Genomic DNA, 23,881 nt, shown 5'->3' with positions numbered 1-23,881 from the left:
CCCTTCCCCACCCACCTGAGATCCCCACACACTTTCCAGTGAGGAGAATTGGGCTGCAGGAGCTGGTCACTGGACAGTGATCACAAGCCAGTACCCTGGCTTCTTTCTCCCACTCAACAGCCAAGGGGCCCAACACTCACTGCAACCAAGGTCACTCAATTCAGGGGAGACTGGCCCTTCCTTTACGCATACGGGTTGACACCACACTGCAAAACGCATTCCATAGAGGAAATCTGCCTCATGTCTTGTAAGGTGGCACAAACTGCATTATTTTCACATCTGTAAAACCTTGGGGGTCACTCAACAACTTTGGAAAGGACAGGAGGGCACACAAGCTGACATACACTCATTTATTTCTCAGACTCCAACCACAGGACCACAAAATGCGGTCCAATATATTAACTGGCCATTTCTATATTGGTGCAGTGATCCTGGGCTAGGGGAGGGGCTGAGTTTGCAATGAATCCAATGCATTGCTGACTAACCCCCCATACAATCCAATATAAAAGATTAGAGTGTAAAAATAGGGCTTTTTAAATATATATCTAGTATAAAAAGGATGGATTTCAACCTATTCCTCTTGGAATTTTTGACCTGCTGTTCTCAACCCCTCCCCATTATTCCCATCCTAATTCCCATCCTTAACATCTCTCTCTCTCTCTCCCTTTAAGGCAATATTTTAGCCCAACATAAACCAATGTCCACTGAATGATACGCACACTTCAGTGAATTTCCTCAGCTCCAGGACTGAACTTACTTTGTCCCCCAAAAAATCTCATCAGGGAAACGGAATTTTATTCGATCGGACTCCAAATCCAAATCCTATTACAACTCCATTTCCTGTAATGGCTTCCCCAATATTATAGCCCCAGTTCTTGTAACGGCTGCCGCCTTTTAACGGCCCCAGTTCCTGTAAGGTCTGCCTCAATATCACAGCCCCAGTTCCTGTAATGGCTGCCCCAATAGTAATAGTTGTCTGTAGTTCTAGATCTTGACCCCCACCCCTCCAGAAAAGTCACTATTGAATGTTTATTTACAAATGTTAAGTTGCATTCAAAGGAGTAACCCGGGCTCTCTCTAACTCACCTGTTGATAACCCTGGTCCTACACACAGTGAGCAACCATGGAATCCCATTTATGTCAGAGAAATGCAGATTTTCAGGACTCTAGTCAGGTTGGGTCTTTGGAGACAAGAAACAAAACACCCCTCTGGCTTGTGGTTCAAGACTTTGAGTAACCACAATAGGAACAAGAGCAGGCCATTCAGCCCCCTCAGCCAGTTAAATGGCAGTAGGAGGCAGCCCTTTAGCCCCTTGAGCCTGTTATGTAGGAATAGGATTTGTCAATTCTAGTTAACAATGGGGGACAGGTATGAGCACAGGTCTAATTTGAATATTCACTCTTTTGTAGGAAGGAGGGGAAAATTACACTGAAGAAACTCATTAGTCCATTTGCAACAAGCCCGATAATCCCACTGGCCCAAGCGGATGCTTCCTTCTCTCTCCTCCTCCTTTGGTGGATGTGGACATCCAACAGAGCTTTAATTAAACATCCTGGTTGCTGTATTCCACGGAATTGGAGTTTGGGGAAGGGGAGGAGGATTCCCAGAAAGGTCAGGAGTGGGGTGGCGGGGGGAGAGAGAAAGGGAGGGGGTGTTGGAGGAAGGAAAAAAAAGGGTGATGTTATTCAAGTCCCAGACTGTAGTTGATGCCTTGAACCAGTCCGATGATCACAGGTTGCCAAGCAACCAAGTAACGTAGCCAATCTAGCAGCTGGCCGTACATGACATGAGGTCGCTCCCAGCTTGAAAAGGAACCGTTAAAGAAAGTGCACATTTGAAACAAGCCAAGAGAAAAGGGAACACAACCAACCAACTTCCTGAATCCGCACAGTACACACAGTGACGTGTTTATAATGTTGTGCGTAGTGGGCCGAGTAAGTCAATGCCTTGGACATCAAGTCTGCTGGGCATGTTCTATATTTAGACACAAAACCACCTGACACGAGTTCCAAGCTACCTCCCAACATCCACCAGTCAGTGCAGGTGACCGAGTTACAGTTTCCACAAAGGGGGAAAAAAAAACACCATGTGACTCACTCAACACTGGGTAAAAAGCCTCGTAATCACGCTAAAGAAATAGAGACAGAATTGTTGAATTATTCAGTCATGTAGGCCTCAGGCCGCAGCAGGTTGGTTGGCTATAATTTTGAAAATAAACAAATATTGTTGATGACCTCCTCCTCTGACACAAACAAAACTAATTCTGCTCTTTAGCTGCCAGTGATAACAGTTTGGGCATAACTGTGGCCCCAAAGGATGGCAGCCTGCCTGCTCTATGTTAGGCTTACGAGAGTCTCCATAGGACACCTGGCGGCATGAAGCTGAGCCCCAACCATATCTTGTGCACTATCCTTTCAACTAATACATTTTTGTACACATTTAGGAACTATGAACTGGAGGAGGCCATTCAGCCCCCATGAGTTTGTTCCACCATTCAGCGAGATCAAGGCTGATATGCGACCGTACTCCATATACCCACTTTTGCCTCATATCCCTCAACACTATTAGTTAGGAAAAATCTATCGATCTCAGATTTAAAATTAACAATTGATCCTAGCATTAACTCCCTTTTGTGGAAGAGAGTTCCAAACTTCTACCACATTGTGTGTGTAGAAGTGTTTCCTCATTTCACTCCTGAAAGGTCTAGCTCTAAATTTAGGCTCTGTCCCCTAGTCCTAGCCTCTCCACCAGCAGAAATAGTTTCTCCCCACCTGCCCTATCGGTCCCCCTTAATATCTTGAAAATGTCAATCAAACCCCTTAACGTTCTAAATGCCAGGGAATACAACCTTAATGTGTTTAATCTCTCCTTGTAATTTAACCCTTGGAGGCCACGTATCATTCTAGTCAACCTACAATGCACTCCCTCCAATGTCAATACAACTTTCATAAGGTGTGGTGCTGAGAACTGTTCACAGTGACTCCGAGTGTGGTATAGCTGAAAGATGACTTCCCCTCGCCCCTCTTGTATTCTAATACTCTATACACATATTTCCTACTCAACTTCCATTTCATCACTTTCATGCCAACATTTTAACATTACGCAAAAGAGAACAGAAATTGTGCATGTCCAGAAGCGCCAGTCACCCTGGGCTTTGTGAAAAGAGAAAGACAGCACGAGAGCAAGGGGGTTATGCTAAACCTGTATAAAACACTGGTTTGACCTCAACTGGAGTACTCCATCCAGTTCTGGGCACCGCATTTTAGGAAGGATGTGAAGGCATTAAAGAGGGTGAGAAAAGATTCAGGAGAATAGCTCCAGGGATGAGGAACTTCAATTACACAGATAAATTGGAGAAGCTGGGGTTGATCTCCTTTGAGGAGAAGATTAAGGGGAGATTTGATAGAGATATTGAAAAACATGAGGGGTCTGGACAAAGCAGTTAGAGAGAAACTGTTCCCATCGGCAGAGTTGAGAACCAGAGGGCACCGATTTAAGGCGAATGGCAAAAGAAGCAACAGAAAAACTTTTTTCATGCAGTGAGTGGTTCGGGTCTGGGATGCACTGTCCAAGTGTGTGGTGGAGGCAGGTCCAATGGTGGCTGTCAAAATAGGTTTGGATCATTTACTGAAGAGAAAAAAAACTTGCAGGACTACGAGAGAAAAGGTGGGGTAGTGGGGCTAGGTGAACTGTTCTTGCAGAAGATGGGCACAGCCACAAAGGGTGAATAGCCTCCTTCTGTGCTGCAAACCGTGATTCTATAAACCACCATTTGATCCTCAGCTGCAGTATTACGTTCAATTTTATTTTAGGAAGGTTGTCAAGGCAATGGAGAGGGTGTGGAGGAGATTTGCTAAAATGGTACCAGTGATGAAGGACTTTAGTTATATGAAGAGACTGGAGACGATGGGGTCGTGCTCCTTGCAGCAGAGGAGGTTGAAGGGAAATTTAATAGAGGTGTTCAAAATCATAAGAGAGAATCTGTTTCCAGTAGCAGGAGGGTTAATAATGAGAGGACACAGGTTTCAGATTTATGTAGAGAGTTGCTATGATCTGGAATATACTGGCTGAAAAGGGTGGTGGAGGCAGATTCCTAAGAAGATAAGAAACAGGAGTAGTAGACCTTTGGGCCATTGAGCCTGCTCTGCCATCAAATATGATCTTTGGCTTCAACAGTAAATTTCAAAAAAGAATTGGATGAACATAGGGCTATGGGGAAAGAGCAGGGGGAGTGGAACTAATAGGATAGCTCTTTCAAAGAGCTGACACAGGCACGTTGGGTTGAATGGCCTCCTCCTGTGTTAAAATTCCTATGTAAACAGTGGCCTGTGATTGCAGCCCTGACGAGGTGGTACTATGGAATGTTTCTTCCCCCAACTCTTAAAATAAAATTGTTGCATGTGCTGACTCTACAGTTTTGTGAAAATAAATGATTACAGCTTTTCTCCATATGAAACACCACTGCTCTGGCTAAAAGCAGATGCAGCCCTTTCTCAGGTCTTCCCTACTTTGGCTGTTGCAGTGACCAATCTTCTTCCTTCCCTCAGAAGTCCCATCCCTTCTGACTGACACTTTCACAATAATCAGGAACTCTCTGTACATGCATTCGCAGATTGACTTCCTGAGAATTCACGTTGAACATTACTCAGGTTGCACTCATAGCCCACATGTCACCGTGATACCTTCAAGACTTCCAGGAACAAGGCTGCAATGGGGAAAATGATGTTCATGTATTTCAGTTCAGCTCTGGGTTCTTCCAACGTATTAATAAGCGGAGTGAAACTAAAATGACAAGTGGTTTACAAGAAATGTTGTGCAGTAATTGAAACACTACTGACTTAGCTTGGTCACTGATTGGTAACCACCAATTTCACCATCCATTCCAGTATGACAGATGGATAAAAAACGTGGGGCCCTGAACACGGGGACTTCCCCTCTTGGCCTCTAACTGCCTGTCAAGCCTTAAGGGCAGGACTGGGGACTCCCCACACCAGCGAAATTCGGGTATCTGGGTGTATGTGGGGCCCAGCATCTGTTTTGAAACAAGCTTGTCCAGGCGGTGGGGCGGGGGCAGGGGTGTGGAGGAAGAGAGAATTCCAGGATTCAACAGAAGCTTTGAAAAGGAATTGGAAAAATCACAGGGATATGGGGAAACAGGAGGGGAGTGGCACTAAATGGATTGCTGCTGTTCAGGCACGAAGGGACAAGTGGCCTCCCCCTGAGCTCTGTACTATTCCATGATTCTATGGAGGTCAGTGGGAGAGTCCATCTTTAACATGGGGCAAGGTGAGTGGGGTGGGGAAAGAGGATAAACAGGACAATTACAAGGAAAAGAGAAGACAGGGAGGGTGTTGTAAGTCTGCATATTTTATATGATGGGCTCTGGGTTTTTACAGTGAATTTTGAGATCTCCTGGAGAGTTAAAAGCCAAGTTGCTGACTAGTATCTACAAATACTTTACCTCCTGGTGAAGTACTGCTCATGGCAAGATACAGGATATAGTGGAAGGCAGCGAGAGATGTGGTGGGAGACAGTGAAATAAACTGATGATGGTCAAGTGCCTCTGATCAGTTGTTGGAAACTTTCAGCTAATCAGGAACGATAGCATAATAGTTATATAACTGAGCTAGTAATCCAGAGCACTGGGCAAATGATCTAGACTCAAGTTCAAATCTCACCACAGCTACTGGAGCATTAATTTCCATTGGATTATTTTAATTAAAGAAATCTGGAATAAAAAGTTAGTCTCAGTGTTGATAGTAATAAACTACCTGATTGTCAGAAAAGCCCATCTGGTTCACTCTTGCCCTGTAGGGAAGGAAATCTGCCGTCCTTAACTGGTCTGGCCTACATGTGGCACAGCAATGTGGTTGACTCTTAACTGCCTTCTGAAATGGCCTAGCAAGACAGTTAGCTATCTTCAAGGAGATGGCTCACCACCGCATTTCTCAAGGGCAATAAATGCTGGTCTTGCCAGCAACGTTCCAATACCATACATGAATAAAAAAAATTACTCAGGAACATTTCTGCAGACTGGCATGTGGCCTCTGTTCCTGGGTTTGAAGATTACACAGGGTTTCAAGGGCAGAAAATCGAGTGGTTGATTCTTGCAATTTTGTAGCATAGACAGATCTGCACCAGTCACAGAGAACCAAGCCTGGGTGAGCGGACTCCAGGCAACATGTTCTAACAGCTGTCACGGACAGCTCAATGATTTCCTCATCAGCTCGACAACAGGTGGAAGGACATACAGTGGTATACCTTTTATAATGTTAGTTTCCATATCCTCAGAACCCAAGCCCACTGCTTCACACATTGGGGTAACTCACTGACAACACAGACCAGGCAAGGGTCTACGGCCCAGTAACAGACTAAGGGCAGCAACCTCTATTTCTTCTCCCCTCCTCACACCAGTTCCTCCCCCATCACCTGTCCCCGCTTATTGCCACCAATCCACCTCACAGCTTGGTCCTCACAGCATAATAACCCTCATGCTGCATGGCTGGAGTTCTGAACCATGGAGCTGTCAGTTTACACAGAACAGCCAGGAGCGTGTTTGGAAAAAGTGCTGAGATTGTGAAGTAAGATTTTGGGTAAATAACAAACAGACCTGGGGCTTCCCTAATGACATTTTGAGGTTGGAGAGGTATTTTTCACCAAAGTTCCCTGATTTGGTTACAGGTCTGTTTTTGTTGGCCTCACCACAGAGGTATTGGCCAGGGGGAAGCATCGAGTCCAGTAAGACTTGGCTGAGTGTGTATGTATGGGTCTGATGATCTATTCTGAGCTTAATCTGCATTGATATTTTGCTAGTTTGTAGAAATACAGAATCATAGAGCACAGAATGGTGACAGATTGGGAAATGTTGATGTACAAAGGGACCTGGGTGTCCTTGTACACCAATCACTGAAAGCAAGCATGCAGGTGCAGCAAGCAGTTAAGGCGGCAAATGGGATGTTGGCCTTCATTGCAAGAGGACTTGAGTACAGGAGCAAGGATGCTTTACTACAGCTATACAGGTTCTTGGTGAGACCACACCTTGAGTATTGTGTGTAGCTTTAGCCTCCTTGCCCAAGTATGTACTTGCCATTGCAGGAATGCAGCGAAGGTTCACCAGGCTGATTCCTGGGATGGCAGGATTGTTGCACAAGGAGAGATTGGGCCGACTAGGTCTGTATTCACTGGAGTTTAGGAGAATGAGAGGGGATCTCATCGATGCTTCCTTCTTAAATATATTCAGTGACTCCACAGCCTCTGAGGCAGAGAATTCCACAGGTTCATTCGCACTCTGAATGATGATGTTTCTCATCTCAGTCCTTAATAGTCTACCACAAATCCTGAGTCTGTGACCCCTTGTTCTTGACACCCCCTCAGCCAAAGGAAACATCATCCCTACAACCAGTCTGACCAGCACTGTCAGAATTTTATATGTTTCAATGAGATCCCCCCTCATTCTTCTAAACTCCAGTGAGTACAGGCCTAGTCGACCCAATCTCTCCTCTTACTACAATCCTACCATCCCAGGAATCAGTCTGGTGAACCTTTGCTGCACTCCCTCTATGGCAAGTATATCCTTTCTTAGGTAAGGGGAGCAAAACTGCACACATTACTCCAGGTGTGGTCTCACCAATGCCCTGTACAGCTTCAGCGAGACATCCTTGCTCCTGCACTCAGGCCCTCTCCCAATGAAGGCCAACATACCATTTGTCTTCTTAACTGCTTGCTGCACCTGCATGCTTGCTCTCAGTGATTGGTGTACAAGGACACCCAGGTCCCTCTGTATATCAACATTTCCCAATCTATCACCATTTCATACTCTGCCATTTTGTAAAACTTCGAGAACCGGTGGTCTCATTCTAGAGTCGCATTTCAAACATAGCACTTAAAATTATAGGTTATGACAGTTGTTTAAAGTTTCCCTCTGGGATTTTTAAATAACTCAGCTTTACCAACTTCATTGGTCATAACAGTCTTACTAGGCCATTTCGGAGGGCAGTTAAGAGTCAACCACATTGCTGTGGCTCTGGAGTCACATGTAGGCCAGACCAGGTAAGGATGGCGGATTTCCTTCCCTAAATGGCATCAGTGAACAGGATGGGTTTTTATGACAATCAACGATAGTTTCATGGTCATTATTACTGAAACTAGCTTTCAATTCCAGGCTTTATTAATTGAATTTTAAAGTCTACCAGAGCTGCGGTGGAGGATGTGAACCCATGTCCCCAGAGCATTAGCCTGGCCCTCAATTACTAGTCCAGTGACATCATGGCCGTCTCCCCTTAACATTGCTGTTTGTGAACATCTCCTTTGAGCAAGCTCCTGCATTTTCTGTGTTACAGCAACTAACGCTCTTCAAAAAGGACTTCATTGGCTTAAAAGTACTTTGGGACATTGAGAATGTGAAAGATGCGACATAAATGCAAGTTCTTTCTTTACTAATGCATGGGGTCCAATGCACTTTCCTACTGGCTGTTTTCGCTTCACTCAGTCTTTTGGTTCCCCACATTTAACTTACAATAAATATCAATTTTTTTTTTGGTTCAATGCTTGCCAAGCTTTGGCAACATGCCAGAAAGCACTAGTTTCCGGTCAGCTATTATAAAAGGTCATTGTTCAAAGTGACTGAGGGATACAAAAATAACCCTGACCTCAAATACATCAAAATCACACAGTTTACATTTTTGCATTCTCCCTCTGCACTTGGAGTGGAAACTCTTGCTCTTTGATAACACTTGAGATTAATTCAAAGGAGAAGGGTTGCCTGATATAATGCCTTCACAGTAACATCATTACGTTGGGAGACTCTGCAATAACCTAACTGAACTATTCCAAGAAATAATGGGGACTGACCAGGCTGATTCAGCCAACTATTTTGTCTGACATGTCGTGGCAACATGATTAAATTTGAGCAACTTGAAAAAATGAGGCTGCTTCTTTGCTCACTCAGCCCTCACGGTGAATAGCTCTGAGTTATTATGAAAGGTCATTGAAGCAAACTACCTTAATGTTCAAAGTGACTGAGGGATACACAGAGGTGCAGACAGGTGGGTATGATCAACTGAAAAATGCCTTCTCATGTCTATCAATCTTTTTCCCTCAAGTTATCAGCGGCAGAATTATCCAACAGCCTTAGAATAGACACAAACAGGTCACAAATCTAACTCCATGCTGTACCTGTCCTGGGAATGTTTGATGGGGAAACTGTAGAGGGAGCTTTACTCTGTATCTAACCCCGTGCTGTACCTGCCCTGGGAGTGTTTGATGGGGATAGTGTAGAGGGAGCTTTACTCTGTATCTAACCCCGTGCTGTACCTGTCCTGGGAATGTTTGATGGGGAAACTGTAGAGGGAGCTTTACTCTGCATTCAAACCTCATGAGATTCTCTTCTTGGGGAGTCGAAGGAAAATCAAAAAAAGTAATTTGCCCAAGAAACAAAACATGACTGATTGATAAGAAATGACCATGAACATTCTCTTATTCTGTCCTTGCAGCAAGTAAAAGGATACGGGTTGCTAAACATCCTCTTTAGATCCACCTTCTCTTTACAATATGGACAAGTCTGTTTCTTTCCAACGATGCACCAACCTCGGATGCAGAATTCATGGAACCTGAAGAATAGCAGTTAAGGAAAATGCAGCACACCTTCCTGGGGCAGTGAACCTGTAACAATGTAGAGGGTTAAACAGGAACCTTAATCAGTTCTACTCAAGAGTGTAGAGTGCGGCCCATTCCAAAATTTTTATTTCTGTTTTCAAATCCCTCCATGGCTCTGTTCCTAAACAAAAACAAAAATACCTGGAAAAACTCAGCAGGAGGCAGCATCTGCGGAGAGGAGCACAGTTAACGTTTCGAGTCCGAATGACCCTTCAACAGAACTAAGTAAAAATAGAAGAGAGGTGAAATATAAGCTGGTTTAAGGGGTGGGACAAGAAGAGCTGGATAGAGAGCCAGTGATAGGTGGAGATAACCAAAAGATGTCACTTTGCTTTTATCTATGGCTCTGTTCCTCCCTATCTCTGTCATCTTCTCCAGCACTCGGCAAGTTTGGCTTCTTGAGCATCCCTGATTTTAATTGCTACACCATTGGTGGCCGTGTTTTCTTAAACCTCTCCACTCCTCTTTCCTCCTTTACACTGTTGCTTGAAACTTACAGTTCTGATAAAGCTTTTGATCACCTGTCCTAGTATCTCCTTCATGGCTCAGTGTCAAATCTTGTGAAGCAAGCAGGGGTGTTTTACTACATAACTGGGAGTGTTTGATGGGCACAGGGTAGAGAGAGCTTTACTCTGTATCTAACCCCGTGCTGTACCTGTCCTGGGAGTGTTTGATGGGGACAGTGTAGAGGGAGTTTTACTCTGTATCTAACCCTGTGCTGTACCTGCCCTGGGAATGTTTGATGGGGACAGTGTAGAGGGAGCTTTACTCTGTATCTAACCCCGTGCTGTACCTGTCCTGGGAGTGTTTGATGGGGATAGTGTAGAGGGAGTTTTACTCTGTATCTAACCCTGTGCTGTACCTGCCCTGGGAATGTTTGATGGGGACGGTGTAGAGGGAGCTTTACTCTGTATTAACTCCATGCTGTACCTGTCCTGGGAGTGTTTGATGGGGACAGTGGAGAGGGAGCATTACAGTGGTGAATTCAAAGGAGCTCAGAATTGATCTTGGATTTTTGTTTTATATTTGTTCTTGGGATGTGGGCATCATTGGCCAGGCCAGCATTCATCACCCATCCCTAATTGCTCAAGAATGTGGTGTAAGCTGCCTTCCTGACAACAGTGCCTTGCTAGGCCATTTCAGAAGCAACTGTGTGCGTGAGTGAGCGCGGATTGGGAGAGTACGTATGGGGGAGGGTTCTTTTTTTTAATTCATTCCCGGGATGTGAGCTTCAATGGTTGGGCCAGCATTTATTGCCCATCCCTAGTTGCCCTTGAGAAGGTGGTAGTGAGCTGCCTTCTTGAACCGCTGCAATCTAAGTGGTGTCGGTATGCTCACAGTGCTGTTAGGAAGGGAGTTCAGATGAGCAGTGGAGGAAGGACATAGCAAGAATATGGGGTGGGGGGGGGTCGGGACAAAAGAACGCAATGGTTTCCAAAGAGTGCAGGGGAACAGAATAGATAGAAAGAGTATGTGTGGAAGAGAATGGCGAAAGGGATGTGGCAGTGAGTGAGATAAAAAAAATCCTCCCGCCAGGTTTCAAACCCAGGTCCCAAATATTAATAACAGCTGGCCTTTTGAACTGGATACACACCATAAGGCCATAAGACGTAGGAACAGAAGTAGACCATTCGGCCCATCGGGTCTGCTCTGCCATTCAATGAGATCATGGCTGATCTGATAATCCTCAACTCCACTTTCCTGCCTTTACCCTATAACCCTTGATTCCCTTCCTGATTATAAAATCTGTCTATCTCAGCCTTGAATATACTTAACCACCCAGCCTTTACAGCCCTCTGCGGTAAAGAATTCCACAGATTCACTACCCTCAAGAGAAGAAATTCCTCATCTCTGTTTTAAATGAGTGGCCCCTTATACTCTAAGATTATGCCCTCTGGTCCTGGACTCTCCCACAAGGGGAAACAACATCTCAGCAACTACCCTGTCAAGCCCTCTAAGAATCTTATATATTTCAATAAGGTCACCTCTCATTCTTCTAAACTCAACGAGTACAGGCCCAACCTACTCAACCTCTCCTCATAAGAAAATCCCTCCATTCCTGGGGTCAACCTAGTGAACCTTCTCTGGACTGCCTCCAATTCCTTAGATAAGGAGACTAAAATTGTTCACAGTATTCTAGGTGTGGTCTAACTAGTGCCTTGTATTGTTTTAGCAAGGCCTCCCTATTTTTATACTCCATTCCCTTTGAAATAAAGGCCAACATTACCAGCAAAGACAAATAATAGTGAACAAATAATTTAGCTTAAAAGCAAAATACTGCGGACGCTGGAAATCTGAAATAAAAATAGAAAATGCTGGGAAAACTCAGCAGGTCTGGCAGCATCTGTGGAGAGAGAGAAACGGTTAGCATTTCAAATCTATATGACTCTTTTTCAGAGCTAAAGAGTAGAAATGTGATGGATTTTATACTGTTAAAGAGGGGGTGGAGCAGGTGGAAAAGGAGAGATTGACAAAATTGTCATGGACACAAGACAAAGGGAATGTTAACGGTAGCGTTAAAGAATAAAGATGGTGCTGATGGTGACATAAAGGCATGAAAGCAGAAGGTGTTAATAGCAGAACAAAGATCAGCGCTCTGTGAAAACAAAACAGAAGAACAAGTGACAGATGGTCCTATTGGGTGGGGGTGGGGGGGGGAAGGATTAAAAAATGAACAAATATATAAAAGAATAAAATAAATTAAAAGATATAAATAAAATGAAAAGAAATAAATACATGTAAATGAATAAATAAAAATTATATTTAAAAAAAGGGGTCAAGAGGGAGGAGAGTGTTCATGGTCTGCAGCTGTTGAACTCGATGTTAAATCCAGAAGGCTGTAAAGTGCCCAATCGGAAGATGAGGTGCTGTTCCTCCAGTTTGCGTTGAGCTTCACTGGAACATTGCAGCAGGTCAAGGACGGACATGTGGGCATGAGAGCATGTGTTCATTTTTTTTCTGTGTGTCAATGACATCTTTGTCAATCTCTCCTCAACTCCCACCTACCCCCCACCTTCTATCTCGTTCCACCTGCTCCACCCCCTCTTAAACAGTATAAAATCCATCACATTTTTACTTCTCTTTAGCTCTGAAGGAGAGTCATGCGGACTGGAAGGGTTAACTCTGTTTTTCTCTCTCCACAGGTACAGTCAGACCTAAGTTTTCCCAGTATTTTCTATTTTTATAAATAATTTAGCTTTTCTGGGCAACAACTTCAGGGACTCTGAAGGGGAAAGATCAATGGGGATTTGTGGCACTTCTTCAGAAATACTCCCACACGTAGAAAAATAAACTAAAACTTGGCATTGTATATGTGAAACAAACCCCACGCTTCATTTGGTATCTGAAAGCGGAAGCACAGACAGAGGCAAAGACAGACTATTCATGGAAGCTTTCTTGCAAAATAGCTAAATTTGGCTGCAGAAAATTCCTTTTGATGAAGAAATTACACATTGATGTTAAAGTTTAACCTCGATACAAAATTGGCAGATGAACCACAGGCCATAGCCCTGACCAGCACAGGAAAGCACCGGGTTTAAAATTGGCTCAGGACTGGTCACTGCACTCTGCCAAGGAGGCATGTTGAGGCATTATAATGTGCCTCAGTTCCTGGAGAGTTGGAGGTGGTGGGCAGGAGAGGGAATGGAACAGAAAATCTGCCAGGATTCCAATTTCTGATAGGAATCCAGCTGACACCTGCCGGGAGTGGGTGTTGTGGACATAGGGATGGGTGGAGGCCATTTAGCCCCTTGAAATCTGTTCTGCCATCCAACTAGATCATGACTTCACTCCAATTACCCTCCTTGATTCTGTAACGTTTGATACCCTTCCTAACAGCACTGTGGGTGTACCTATGCCACAAGGACTGCAGCAGTTCAAGGCGACGGCTCACCTTAATCAATTAGGGCAATTAGGGACGGGCAATAAATGCTGGCCTAGCCAGTGACGCTCACATTCCATAAACAAATATTTAAAAACCAAGCTTTATCAATCTCAGCTTTCAAACTTTCAATTGACAGCCCCCCAGCCTCAATTTTTTTGGGGGAGAGGGTTCCAGATTTCGGACTCCCCTTTGTGTGAAGTGCTTTCTGCTATCACCCCGACTGGCCTATTCCAAATTTTAAGGTCCTGCCCCCTTGTTCTGGACTCTCTCCCCACCAGAGGAAATGTCTTCTCCCTATCTAATCCTTCAATCATGTTAATCAGGGGATGATATCAAGGGTTTTAACAGAGGGAGAGGCGCCAGGGTGCAGGACGCTGGGGGGGGCGGGGGCAGAGAGCAGGATGCAGGGAGTGAGGGAGGCTAGAGAGTGGGACGCAGAGGGAGGGAGGCCAGAGAGCAGGATGCAGGGAGTGAGGGAGGCCAGAGAGTGGGACGCAGGGAGGGGAAAGGCTAGAGAGCAGGGCAAGGGGATGAATTACTTTCTCTTCTTCCCAGGAAGAGGCATCATATGGGCACTCGTTCTGGAGCCAGTAGCCCAGAGGATTCAAGGGACCAAATGCGTCTCTTCACGCCTCTTCACGCACTGACCTCAGCCTGTTTTGTACTTCTCTACTGCACCGCGCCCTTAGAAAGGTGCTGTCCCATTACAAAGGTGCTGTACGCACAGAAAAGAAAAGTTATCATTTTGACAAGTGCCAGTTTTTGCTCCTGGTTGTATCTCTCTCACTCTGTGAAGGATACACATGGTTACAGGTCAGCATATATGTATTTTCTATGATGCCTTCCTCATTGACGTCCACAAAGATTTTTTGTCCACAGACTGCGCAGATCTCATTGGAGAGGTGTTTGGTTGGCATCCCAGATGCACTGTAATACTGCAACACAACAAATGTTTCAAAAACCTACTGCAACAGCTAAATTGACTGAGAGCTTTGCAAAAATAAGTTATTCCTACATTTTAACAATGATTACACTTTAAAAGAATTTCATTGAGCATAAAGCATTTGGGGACGTCCTGAGGTCACAAAAGGTGCTACACGAATGCAAGTCTTTTTATCTTTTACTTTTTTTTAAACTGAACGTCCGAAAAGCGCCCGCAAACAGGAATGAGGCAGATGGCTGATTAACCCATTTTTATTGATGTTGACCTAAGATGCAGAGAGTCCCCTACTCCAAAGATCTCGGGCTGTATTTTACAGGCAGGGGAAGGGGGTGCGTACTGCTCACAAACCAAGCAACTTACAAGCTGAGGCTTGGACTGCCTCCCTTCAGCAGAAGGAGGTCATGCCCTCACCAACAGTGCCAGAACTCAGTAGCGGACGCTGTGGCACACAGATTGAAAATGGACACCGGACCCAGGCAAGTCTCAGGCTTTTGAGGTGGGAACTATGGGAATCACACTTGCTATAAGATTGGCATCATCGGCACCCTTGTAAGAAGGCTCACCGTGCAAGCTTGATGCTGTAATAGGGTGCATTAAAGCCATCCTGTGGGATAATGGCTACCCTGATGAGTTCATTGCTCGCTGTATATCGCACACACTCACGAATAGGCCTAAGTTCACCACATTCGGCCCTGAAAAGGGCCCAGTCCATCTCAGATTACCTTGGAAGGGTGAGGTGTCTCAAAAAATTTGAGCAACAGGTGAAGCTAGCTGTTTCATGCTACTACAATGCAGTAGCAACAGGGGTGGTGTCTAACAGGATGCTGCCGTCAAGCCAAAAAGATGTTCTGCCTATCACAGAAACGAGTAATGTGGTAAATGCATTTCAGTGCCGGTGATGCCAGGCATATAGGCCAAACATCCCAATGACTGGTGGATCGTATCAAACATTTGGCTGTTCGCAACAGAAAAGGTACAGACTGTACCCAGTCAGCCTGTGCTTGTAAAACTCAAAACAGTGTGTCCAACATTAGATGTGAGTCCGCGAATGGATAACATTTACTAAACGATCCTGATTGTGCTAAAGAGTACACTGAGAGCCAATTTAAGGTTATCAGTCAGGCTCGCAGTGAGGCTCACTTACCCATGCTAGACGCTGCATATATTCACACACAGGGCCCTGCCCTTTGCAGACAGAAGGAGCGTTGCGTCTTTTTCAGCTAAACAAAAGTTTGGGGGACAGCCATTCTCTGGTTCATTCCCCATGGCAATGCCTTGACCAAACAGTTTTGACCTGCCTGGTTTGAATTTAAACAAAAGCTTGGCATTTAACTGCTCCCTGGTAAATTCTCCATGGCAACACCTCTACCAGTCAGAGTCCACTTGCCGACCAATCAGCACTCTCTTCTCATGCAGTATAAACTGATATTTCCTTTTCAATTGGTATTCTTGCAAATTCTGATCTGATGAGTGCAAGACGAAAAGCTACTACAGCATGTCTCCTTTTTCAGCAATACTCAAGTTCTGTACTACCAAATACAGTTTTTATGCCCAAAAAAAAGCCCTGGTTTAACAACTCACCTAAAAGATGGCACCTCTGACAGTGTACTGAAGTAGCAGCTTATATTATGTGTTCAAGTCCCAAGTCTTCTGGCTAGGAGGTGAGTGTGATACCATTGAGTCAAGGTGTAGGATTATGGCTATTCAATAAAGCAATAATTTATTTAAACACCTTTGTTTCCTCAAGGCTCGATTATTCCAATACTCTCCTGGCCTGATTCCCAGCTCACACTCTCCATAAACTGCAGTACATCCAACAGCTTGCTGCCTGTCAGCCTGTGCTCACTGAGCTACATTGGCTCCTGGGGTCTGGCAATGCCTTGATTTTAAAATCCGCATCCCTATTTTCAAATCCCTCTAAGTCCTCAGCCCTCCCTATCTCTAATCGCCTCCGGCCATACAACCTTCTGAGATCTCTGCACTCCTTCAAATCCGGTCTCTTGCAGGTCCACAATTTTAATCGCTCCACCCTGATGGCCATATCTTCAACTACCTAGTCTATGGAAACCCCCCTCTAAATTTCTTTGCCTCTCTCTCTCTCTATCTTTTAAGACACTTAAAACCTATCTCTTTGTCCAAATTTTTGGTCACTTTTTCTATTATCTCATGTGGTTCAATATTAAAATCTGTTTGATAACTGCTTCTGAGAAGCGTCTTGGAATGTTTGACTATGTTATGTTGGTATGTTGTTTTGTTTGCTCTGTTTATTGTTTGTGTTTCTAATGAGTTTTATATATTGTTGTAATTTCCACATATCCGAAAACAGATTAAGGGAATTTTGATATGGTGTGTTCTTAATTTGTTTTCCAGGCACATTTCTGAGCTGCTTTTTCATGCGATTCCTCGTCGATCTACAATCTTTGCCTCATCAAAATGTAGCAGAACAATCCCTCTGTTAGGGCAGTGTGGGGAGGGTGAAGAAACACAAATTAAAAACAGATTCTACTGTATCCTGCAACTTCTGTAATTCCAAACAGCCATCTGTGCAGGAACAATTTGAAGTTTGGGATTGCTACTCAAGAGTTGGACCAAAAAAAAAAAACGGGTTAGCAATTCATTACCAAAGTTGGGATGTTATGCTAAATGGATGACTATTCAACTAGGGGAGCAGTAAGTTTAAATATATTGCAATTGGAGAGGGTGCAACACAGGTTTACCAGAATGATAACAGGGCTTAAAGGGTTAAAACACGAGGAGAGGGTGCATTAACTTGGTTTGTATTGCCTTGGCTTTAGAAGTTGAAGGGGGTGATCTAATCAAGTTGTTCGAAATCATTAAGTGATTGGACAGAGAAAAATATTTTCCTCTGGTTGGGTGGGTGGGCAGGTGGGGGGTGGAGGGAGAGCCCAGAACAAGGGGGGCGGAACCTTAAAATTCGAGCCAGGTCATTCAGGAGTGATGCCAGGAAGCATTTCTTCACACAAAGGGGAGTGGAAATCTGGAACACTCTCCCCCAAAAAGCTATGGTAGCTGGGGATCAATTAGAGCTTCAGGTTGAGATCAGAAGAGTTTTGTTGGATAAGGGTGTCTAGGGGCACAGGGAAAAGGCGGAGATACAAGAGCTACAGATTAGCCAAAACTCTGTGGTAGGACGGATTCGAAGGGCTGAATAGGCTCTTCCTGGTCCACGAGGAAACAAAACCGTCCTCTGTTTAACCATCCAGTGGGAGGCCTTTCCAAAGCCATTTATACAGTTATACAAGTGGGAAACAGCTGATAACAGAGGCTGCTGCCTCTGGGCTCACTTTACCCCTATAGTAGATGCCATGTAGTCTGCACACATTTCTGCAAAGTCACGACTCAACACTCCGTAATACAACCCATAAAACAACAGCGATACTCCAAAGTCCATTCCATCTTCTGGTTTTATTCTGAGGGAAAAAGACAAACAGAAATTCTGTCAAATGCAATTCCTGCAAACCCAATTGCTCTTGAGTGAAGTTCTTCCCTGAACTTGTATGTTTATAGCACTGACACAACGCCAAATCACTTTTCAGACAATGAAGTACTTCTGAACTGCAATAACGTAGTTCGCATGTGCGCTTTAAGTTCAGCTAAGTAAACTTTGTCCCTACAGGGAGGGGATGCAGATTCCATATCTGTCAAATGGGAAACTCTACCCATGTGTATTTCTCAGTGGGAGATTCTCAAATATGCTAATAAGTTCCTGGAAACTTCTTGCTCACAAAAGAGCATGCTTTGTCACATTGATACATCATGGTAAGTAGTCATCATGACCAGGATGGTCAAAGATCCATAGCAACATAGAAATTCCTGGGCAAAGGTCACAGTCTATCCAGCTTCCCTTCTACTTTCCTGAGAGTCACATGATAATGGAACTGTTCACTAATCAAAACAATATGACCATTGAGTCACAGATCCAGCTGTCAAGTGATGAAATCCCCCAGTGTGGAGAGCTTTGGGAACCAGAGGTCCAAAGCCACCCCTTTTCCCCAGGTGTATGCCACAAAGAATCCTAGAACGATACAGCACAGAAGGTCACTCAGCCTATCGTGCCTGTGCCAGCTCTTTGAAACAGCTATCCAATTAGTCTCACTACTACCCCACTCTTTCCTCATTGACCTGCAGTTTCTCCTTATTTACTCTTTTGAAATCCTTTGAGACTTTGAACACATCTATCAAAGCTTCCCTCAATTTTCTCTGTACTCAGGAGAACAAATGCCCCCTCTCCAGTCTTTCCATGTAACTGAAGTCCCATCCCTGGTATAATTCTAGTAAATTTCCTCTGCACCCTCCCTTCCTAAAGTGTGGTGTCCTGAATTGGACACAATGCCCCAGTGTTTTATAAAGGTTTAACATAACTTCCTTGCTCTTGTACTCTATTCCTCCAATACTGTAATAAAGCCTTTTTTTTTTTTAAAACAGCCTTCTCACCTGGTCCTGCCACTTCAAAGATTTGAAACGCGTAGACACTATATGTCTCAAATTGCTCACATATTGTAATCCAATGTTTTATTTTCAGAAAGCAATCTCATCTAATTTGTATTAGAATGAATCAATACTAGCTGCTTCCACCATCTCCCTCGGAAGCCTGTTTCATGGACTGATCCCTCACTCCCTTAAATATTGGATCCGCAGGTTAGATTTGGATTTACACCTTCCTATTCAACTTCTGCAAACTATAATTTCTGTGCTTCATAGGCTGGGCATAGATTATCATCTTTTGAGAGGAAGGCTTGAAAGACATACATTTCTAAAGAGCCTTTCACAACCTCAGGACGTCTCAAAGCGCTTTACAGCCAATGAAGCACTTCTGAAGTGTAGCCACTGTTGCAATGTAGGAAATGCAGCAGCCAATTTGCGCACAGCAAGCTCCCATAAACAACATTGTTATCATGACCAAATCATTTGTTTTTTTTAGTAATGTTGGTTGAGGGCATATTGGAGCAGGACACAGAGAATTCCTCTGCTCTTCACAGGATCTTTTACATCCACCTGACAGGGCAGGGAGCCTCAAATTAACATCTCACCCAAAATGCACTCCCTCAGCACTACACTGGGAGCGTCTGCTAGATTATGTGCTCAAGTCTGCAGAGTGAGACTTAAACAAACACACACTCTGACTCAGTGATGACAATGCTACCCGCTGAGCCCCGGCTGACACAGCAAGATATGACTCATGGGAGGATAGAAGAATATTCCAAGTTTTTGATTACCCTGTGAAAATCAGGGCTCATTCTGTATCATTTTGCTCCCTGTACCTTTCCCCTCTCATTTCTTTCTGGGGCTGCCATTTAGATGTTTCAGTCCAACTTTGAAGAATCCCAATGGACGGGTGGGCGGGCAAGTGAGTGAGCGGGTGGATGAGTGGATGGTTAAGTGCATTGCAATTTCTCCATCTCCTTGTGTTCCATGCCCACTTCCACTTAAGCACTTTCCCCCCTTCAAAGCCACCTTTCACAACATTTGACAGTTCTGTTCAAGGGGGCGGGCGGGGTGGTGGAATGGTTTAGAACCCGAAGCACAAAGTTTTCCCTCAACCCTCCCAGTAACTAGCAGGGTTGTGGGTGTTTCTATCCAGTTGCAGCAGTCCTGCTGTTGTGCCACGTATCAATGTAATTTACACCAGGCAAGCTGGGCTTGATCAGGGAGAAACAGCTCCATCCACTGGTTATGTTGTTTCGTTACAGTTCAAGTGTAAAGTGGGAGAAGGATTCACACGACAAGTTGCACAGTATTTACAAAACAGAAACAGGCCATTCAGCCCAACTGGTCTATGCTGGTGTTTATGCTTCACTTTGTTAGGAACTGGAGAGCGTTTAAGTCAGTTATATTTGTATTTGTGGGTGTTAGGAATGAGGGAAGGCAACGGCGTAGTGTTACTGGACTAGTAACCCAGAGACCCAGGGTAATGCACTGGCAGATCCTGTCATGCCAGGTGGCGGAATTTGAATTCAATAAAAGAAATCTGGAATTAAAAGTGATGATGACCATGAAACCACTGTCGATTGTTCTAAAAACTCATCTGGTTCACTAATGTCCTTTAGGGAAGGAAATCTGCCATCCTTACCTGGTCTGGCCTACATGTGACTCCAGACCCACAGCAATGTGGTTGACTCTTAATGCCCTCTCAACAAGGGCAATTAGGGATAGGCAACAAATGCTGGCTTAGCCAGTAATGCACACATCCCGTGGATGAATAATAATTAAAAAAAAGTTTAAGTTTGACTTGTGTTTCCGTATTGGTGTGTTAAGAAATGGGGGGAAACTTGAATTTTAGTTTCATTTTAAAAGATGCCTGCATTCTAATGTGGTGTTACGACTCTTGAAGGGGTGTTAAAAGAAACACAATGTAGAAAAAAAATTGTGCTGTTGCCTAAGCACAGGGGTCCAGAGAACCAGAGAAAAACAGAAAAAGTAGCTTTAGTTCCACTGAAAGGAGTTGCCAGCAGAAGCAGCATAGAAGAGGGGCAGATAGCAAGTCCCAAAGTAAAGTTGGAAACAGGAGCTAGGGGGAGCTGGACAGGAGGGAGCTGCAGGAAGTAGGTTTCCCCAAAGAACAGGAGGGGGGTGGGGGGGTCTCGAGAAGACCTTCTAGTAAAAGGGAAACAACAGGGATTTGGAAAAGGTTAGGTGAAGTTAAGAGTGAGGAGCAGAGGAAGGCTCCAAACTTAAAAGGGAGAAAGCTGCAGGATGCAGACTTAAAGCAAAATAGGCTTGGGGGAAGCCAGAAGATTTAAGGAGACAGCCGAAGGTCTATAACTCTTTACTATGGGCATGTGAAGTAGTAGTGTTCTGGTTGGTGGCTGAGCATTTCCCCTGGATCGCTACTTGCGTTCAAGCTTTCTTCCATGCACTCTCTCTTAAATGCTCAGCCACCAACCAGAACACCACTACTTCACATGCCCATAGTAAAGAATTATAGATGCTTCCTATTCTTTTCCTCTTCATGTGTTTATATCCAGCTTCCCCAAAAATACATCAATGCTACTCCCCTCAACACTCCCTGTTGTAGTAAGTTCCACATTCTCCTGAATTCCTTTTCGGATTTATTGATGCCTATCTTATTTTTGTACCTTTGATAAAAGGTGTTCAAAATCATGAATGATTCCGGAAGAATAAATAAGGAGAAGCAGCTTCCAGTGGCAGGTGGTCTGGTAAACAGAGGCCTGAGATTTAATATAATAGAGAAACCAGAGGGCAATGCAGGGGTGGTGGAAACAGATTCAATAATAACTTCAATAGTGAACTGGATAAATGCTTGAAGGCTGTTGGAATGGGCAAACAAGTGGCAGATGAAATTTAATGCAGAGAAGTGTGAAGTGATTCATTTTGACAGGAAGAGCAAGGAGAGACAATATAAAGGGAACAAATCTAAAGGGCATGCAGGAACAGAGGGGCCTGGGGGTAAAAGTGTACAAATCATTGAAGGTGGCAAGACAGGTTGAGAAAAAAGTTAAGGCAAATAGGATCCTGAACTTTGTAAATACTGTACAAAAGTAAGAAAATTGTGGTGAAACTTTATAAAACACTGGTTCACCCTCAACTGGAGTATTGCGTCCAATTCTGGGCATCGCGCTTTAGGAAGGATATGAAGGCTTCAGAGAGGCTGCAGAAAAGATTCATGAAAATGGATTCAGGGGTGAGGGGCTTCAGTTATGTGGATGGATTGGAGACATTGGGGCTGTTGTTCTTATAAAAGAGAAGGTTGAGAGGAAATTTGATAGAGGTATTCAAAATTACGAGGGGGCTGGACATAGTAGAGAGAGAGAAATCATTCCACTTGACAGAAGGGTCGAGAACCAGAGAGCACTGACTCAAGATGAATGGCAAAAGAACCAAAGGTGACATGAGGAAAAGTTTCTTTACACAGCTAGTGGTTAGGATCTGGGATGCATTGCCTAAAGTCTAGTGGAGGCACGTTAATCATGGCTTTCGAGGGGAAACTAGCCAATCGTCTGAAGATGAACTGTTTGCAGGGCAGGGCAAAAAGTGGAACTAGGAGAATTACTCTTGCAGAGAGCTATCATGGACATGACAGGCTGTTCTATGTATTCAAACTTTCCCAAGGAAAAATTACACTCGTAACTTTAAGGCCAGGATAAACCATGGATGCCTGAACCCACAAGCACTTGGGCTTTCGTATTTACCAAAAAAAGCAGTGTGACGCAGAGCTCAAACTTCTTTAACCTCTAGGATCAAGAATCAAAACCAGCTTGTAGCTGATTAAAGCCAACTCTTGTTGTAAGGCTCATATGGATAAACAAGCCGAGACCCCACCATCCAAGTACTGTTATGACCCCCACAGAGACTGATAACTTTTTAAAAGAAAGGAATCCACACAACGCCAATGGAAAGAAAACTAAAGGACAAGATTTCACTTTAAAACTTTTACTGAGAGAAACCAACTAAAACCAATATAATTGAAACATTAATTAACAGGAGAAGGATATTTCAAACGAAGAGCTAAATTTCGCTCAAAATAGTTAGTACAACAAAGATACAGCTCACATAATTATAAGCACTCACATTACTTCTTGCACAAATGTGGCACCACATACAATCTCTCAGTTTTCCCAACTCAGCCTCCGCTATGTAGGATCTCTCAGTTCCCACTCAATCATTCCGGCCCTCAAGTCACATTCAACCTGAAGTCTTCGGACAAGGTTATTACTGACAAGGCACATCTCCAGACTCTCTCACTCAGGTTACAACAGTCTTGATGGCACAGAACCTCCAGATTCCCTTCTACAACTCCCTTAAATGGTCTGAAGTCTGGCAACGGCGAAGCAGCAGCAATGGATCTTGGCCAATCCACAACCTCTTGTTTTTCCGGTCTTCAGCTACCTGATCTTTCCAACTGTGTAACACACAGTAACACAGTCTCTGCTCTATTCTCAGAGTCCTGCTTCTATAGCAGGACCGCTTCAGAAATAGCCAAACAGAACTCTGTCCCATTTGGGGAGAACCTGTTTTCTCTCACCCAAATTCTCAGTGTTCTGAACTGTCTGCCACAAAGACATGCTGAAAAATAACCAACCGGCCTATAAGTAGCTTTCTATTTACCCTTTGCTTCCTAGCTGTTCCTTCCCATGGTAACTTCAGGTCAGATGGGCATTTCTTGGAACATACTGATGTTATAATCAAGAAAGCAATTAACCTTCTTTCAGAATACTGTCCAGCCCATTTTGGTCTTAAAAGGACATTGCACAGAAGAAAATTCAGGTTTTTCCAAGCACATGGGTCATCACAGTGTCCACAGCTCAACCTTTCACTTAATTTGGGAACAATTGGTCAGGCGACATGCGATTTTTATAAATCTTTGTACTTGGGAACTTGGGCGTCACTGGCAAGGCTGGCATTTATTTTGCATCCAAGT

The 23,881-nt window shown here is 44.1% G+C and overlaps 1 protein-coding gene across 2 annotated transcripts in view; it reads right to left on the bottom strand.

The window, feature by feature from the left end:
* Window positions 1–6: 6 nt before the first annotated feature.
* The window catches only part of LOC144682534 (E3 ubiquitin ligase RNF121), a 59,156-nt gene continuing 35,281 nt past the window's right edge, over window positions 7–23,881 (bottom strand). For both annotated transcript variants that reach the window (XM_078544953.1, XM_078544954.1), the window contains 4 exons: window positions 17,792–17,912; window positions 14,340–14,473; window positions 9,508–9,609; window positions 7–1,803 (listed from right to left, as the gene is read on the bottom strand). In XM_078544953.1, the coding sequence (XP_078401079.1) occupies window positions 1,683–1,803; window positions 9,508–9,609; window positions 14,340–14,473; window positions 17,792–17,912 (478 nt within the window). In that variant the 3' untranslated portion in view covers window positions 7–1,682. The remainder of the gene's footprint in view (window positions 1,804–9,507; window positions 9,610–14,339; window positions 14,474–17,791; window positions 17,913–23,881) is intronic.

The sequence above is a fragment of the Cetorhinus maximus genome, chromosome 7 (genome assembly GCF_964194155.1).
Source record: "Cetorhinus maximus chromosome 7, sCetMax3.hap1.1, whole genome shotgun sequence".
Lineage (NCBI taxonomy): Eukaryota > Metazoa > Chordata > Chondrichthyes > Lamniformes > Cetorhinidae > Cetorhinus > Cetorhinus maximus.
This window is presented reverse-complemented; position numbering and strand designations above follow the sequence as displayed.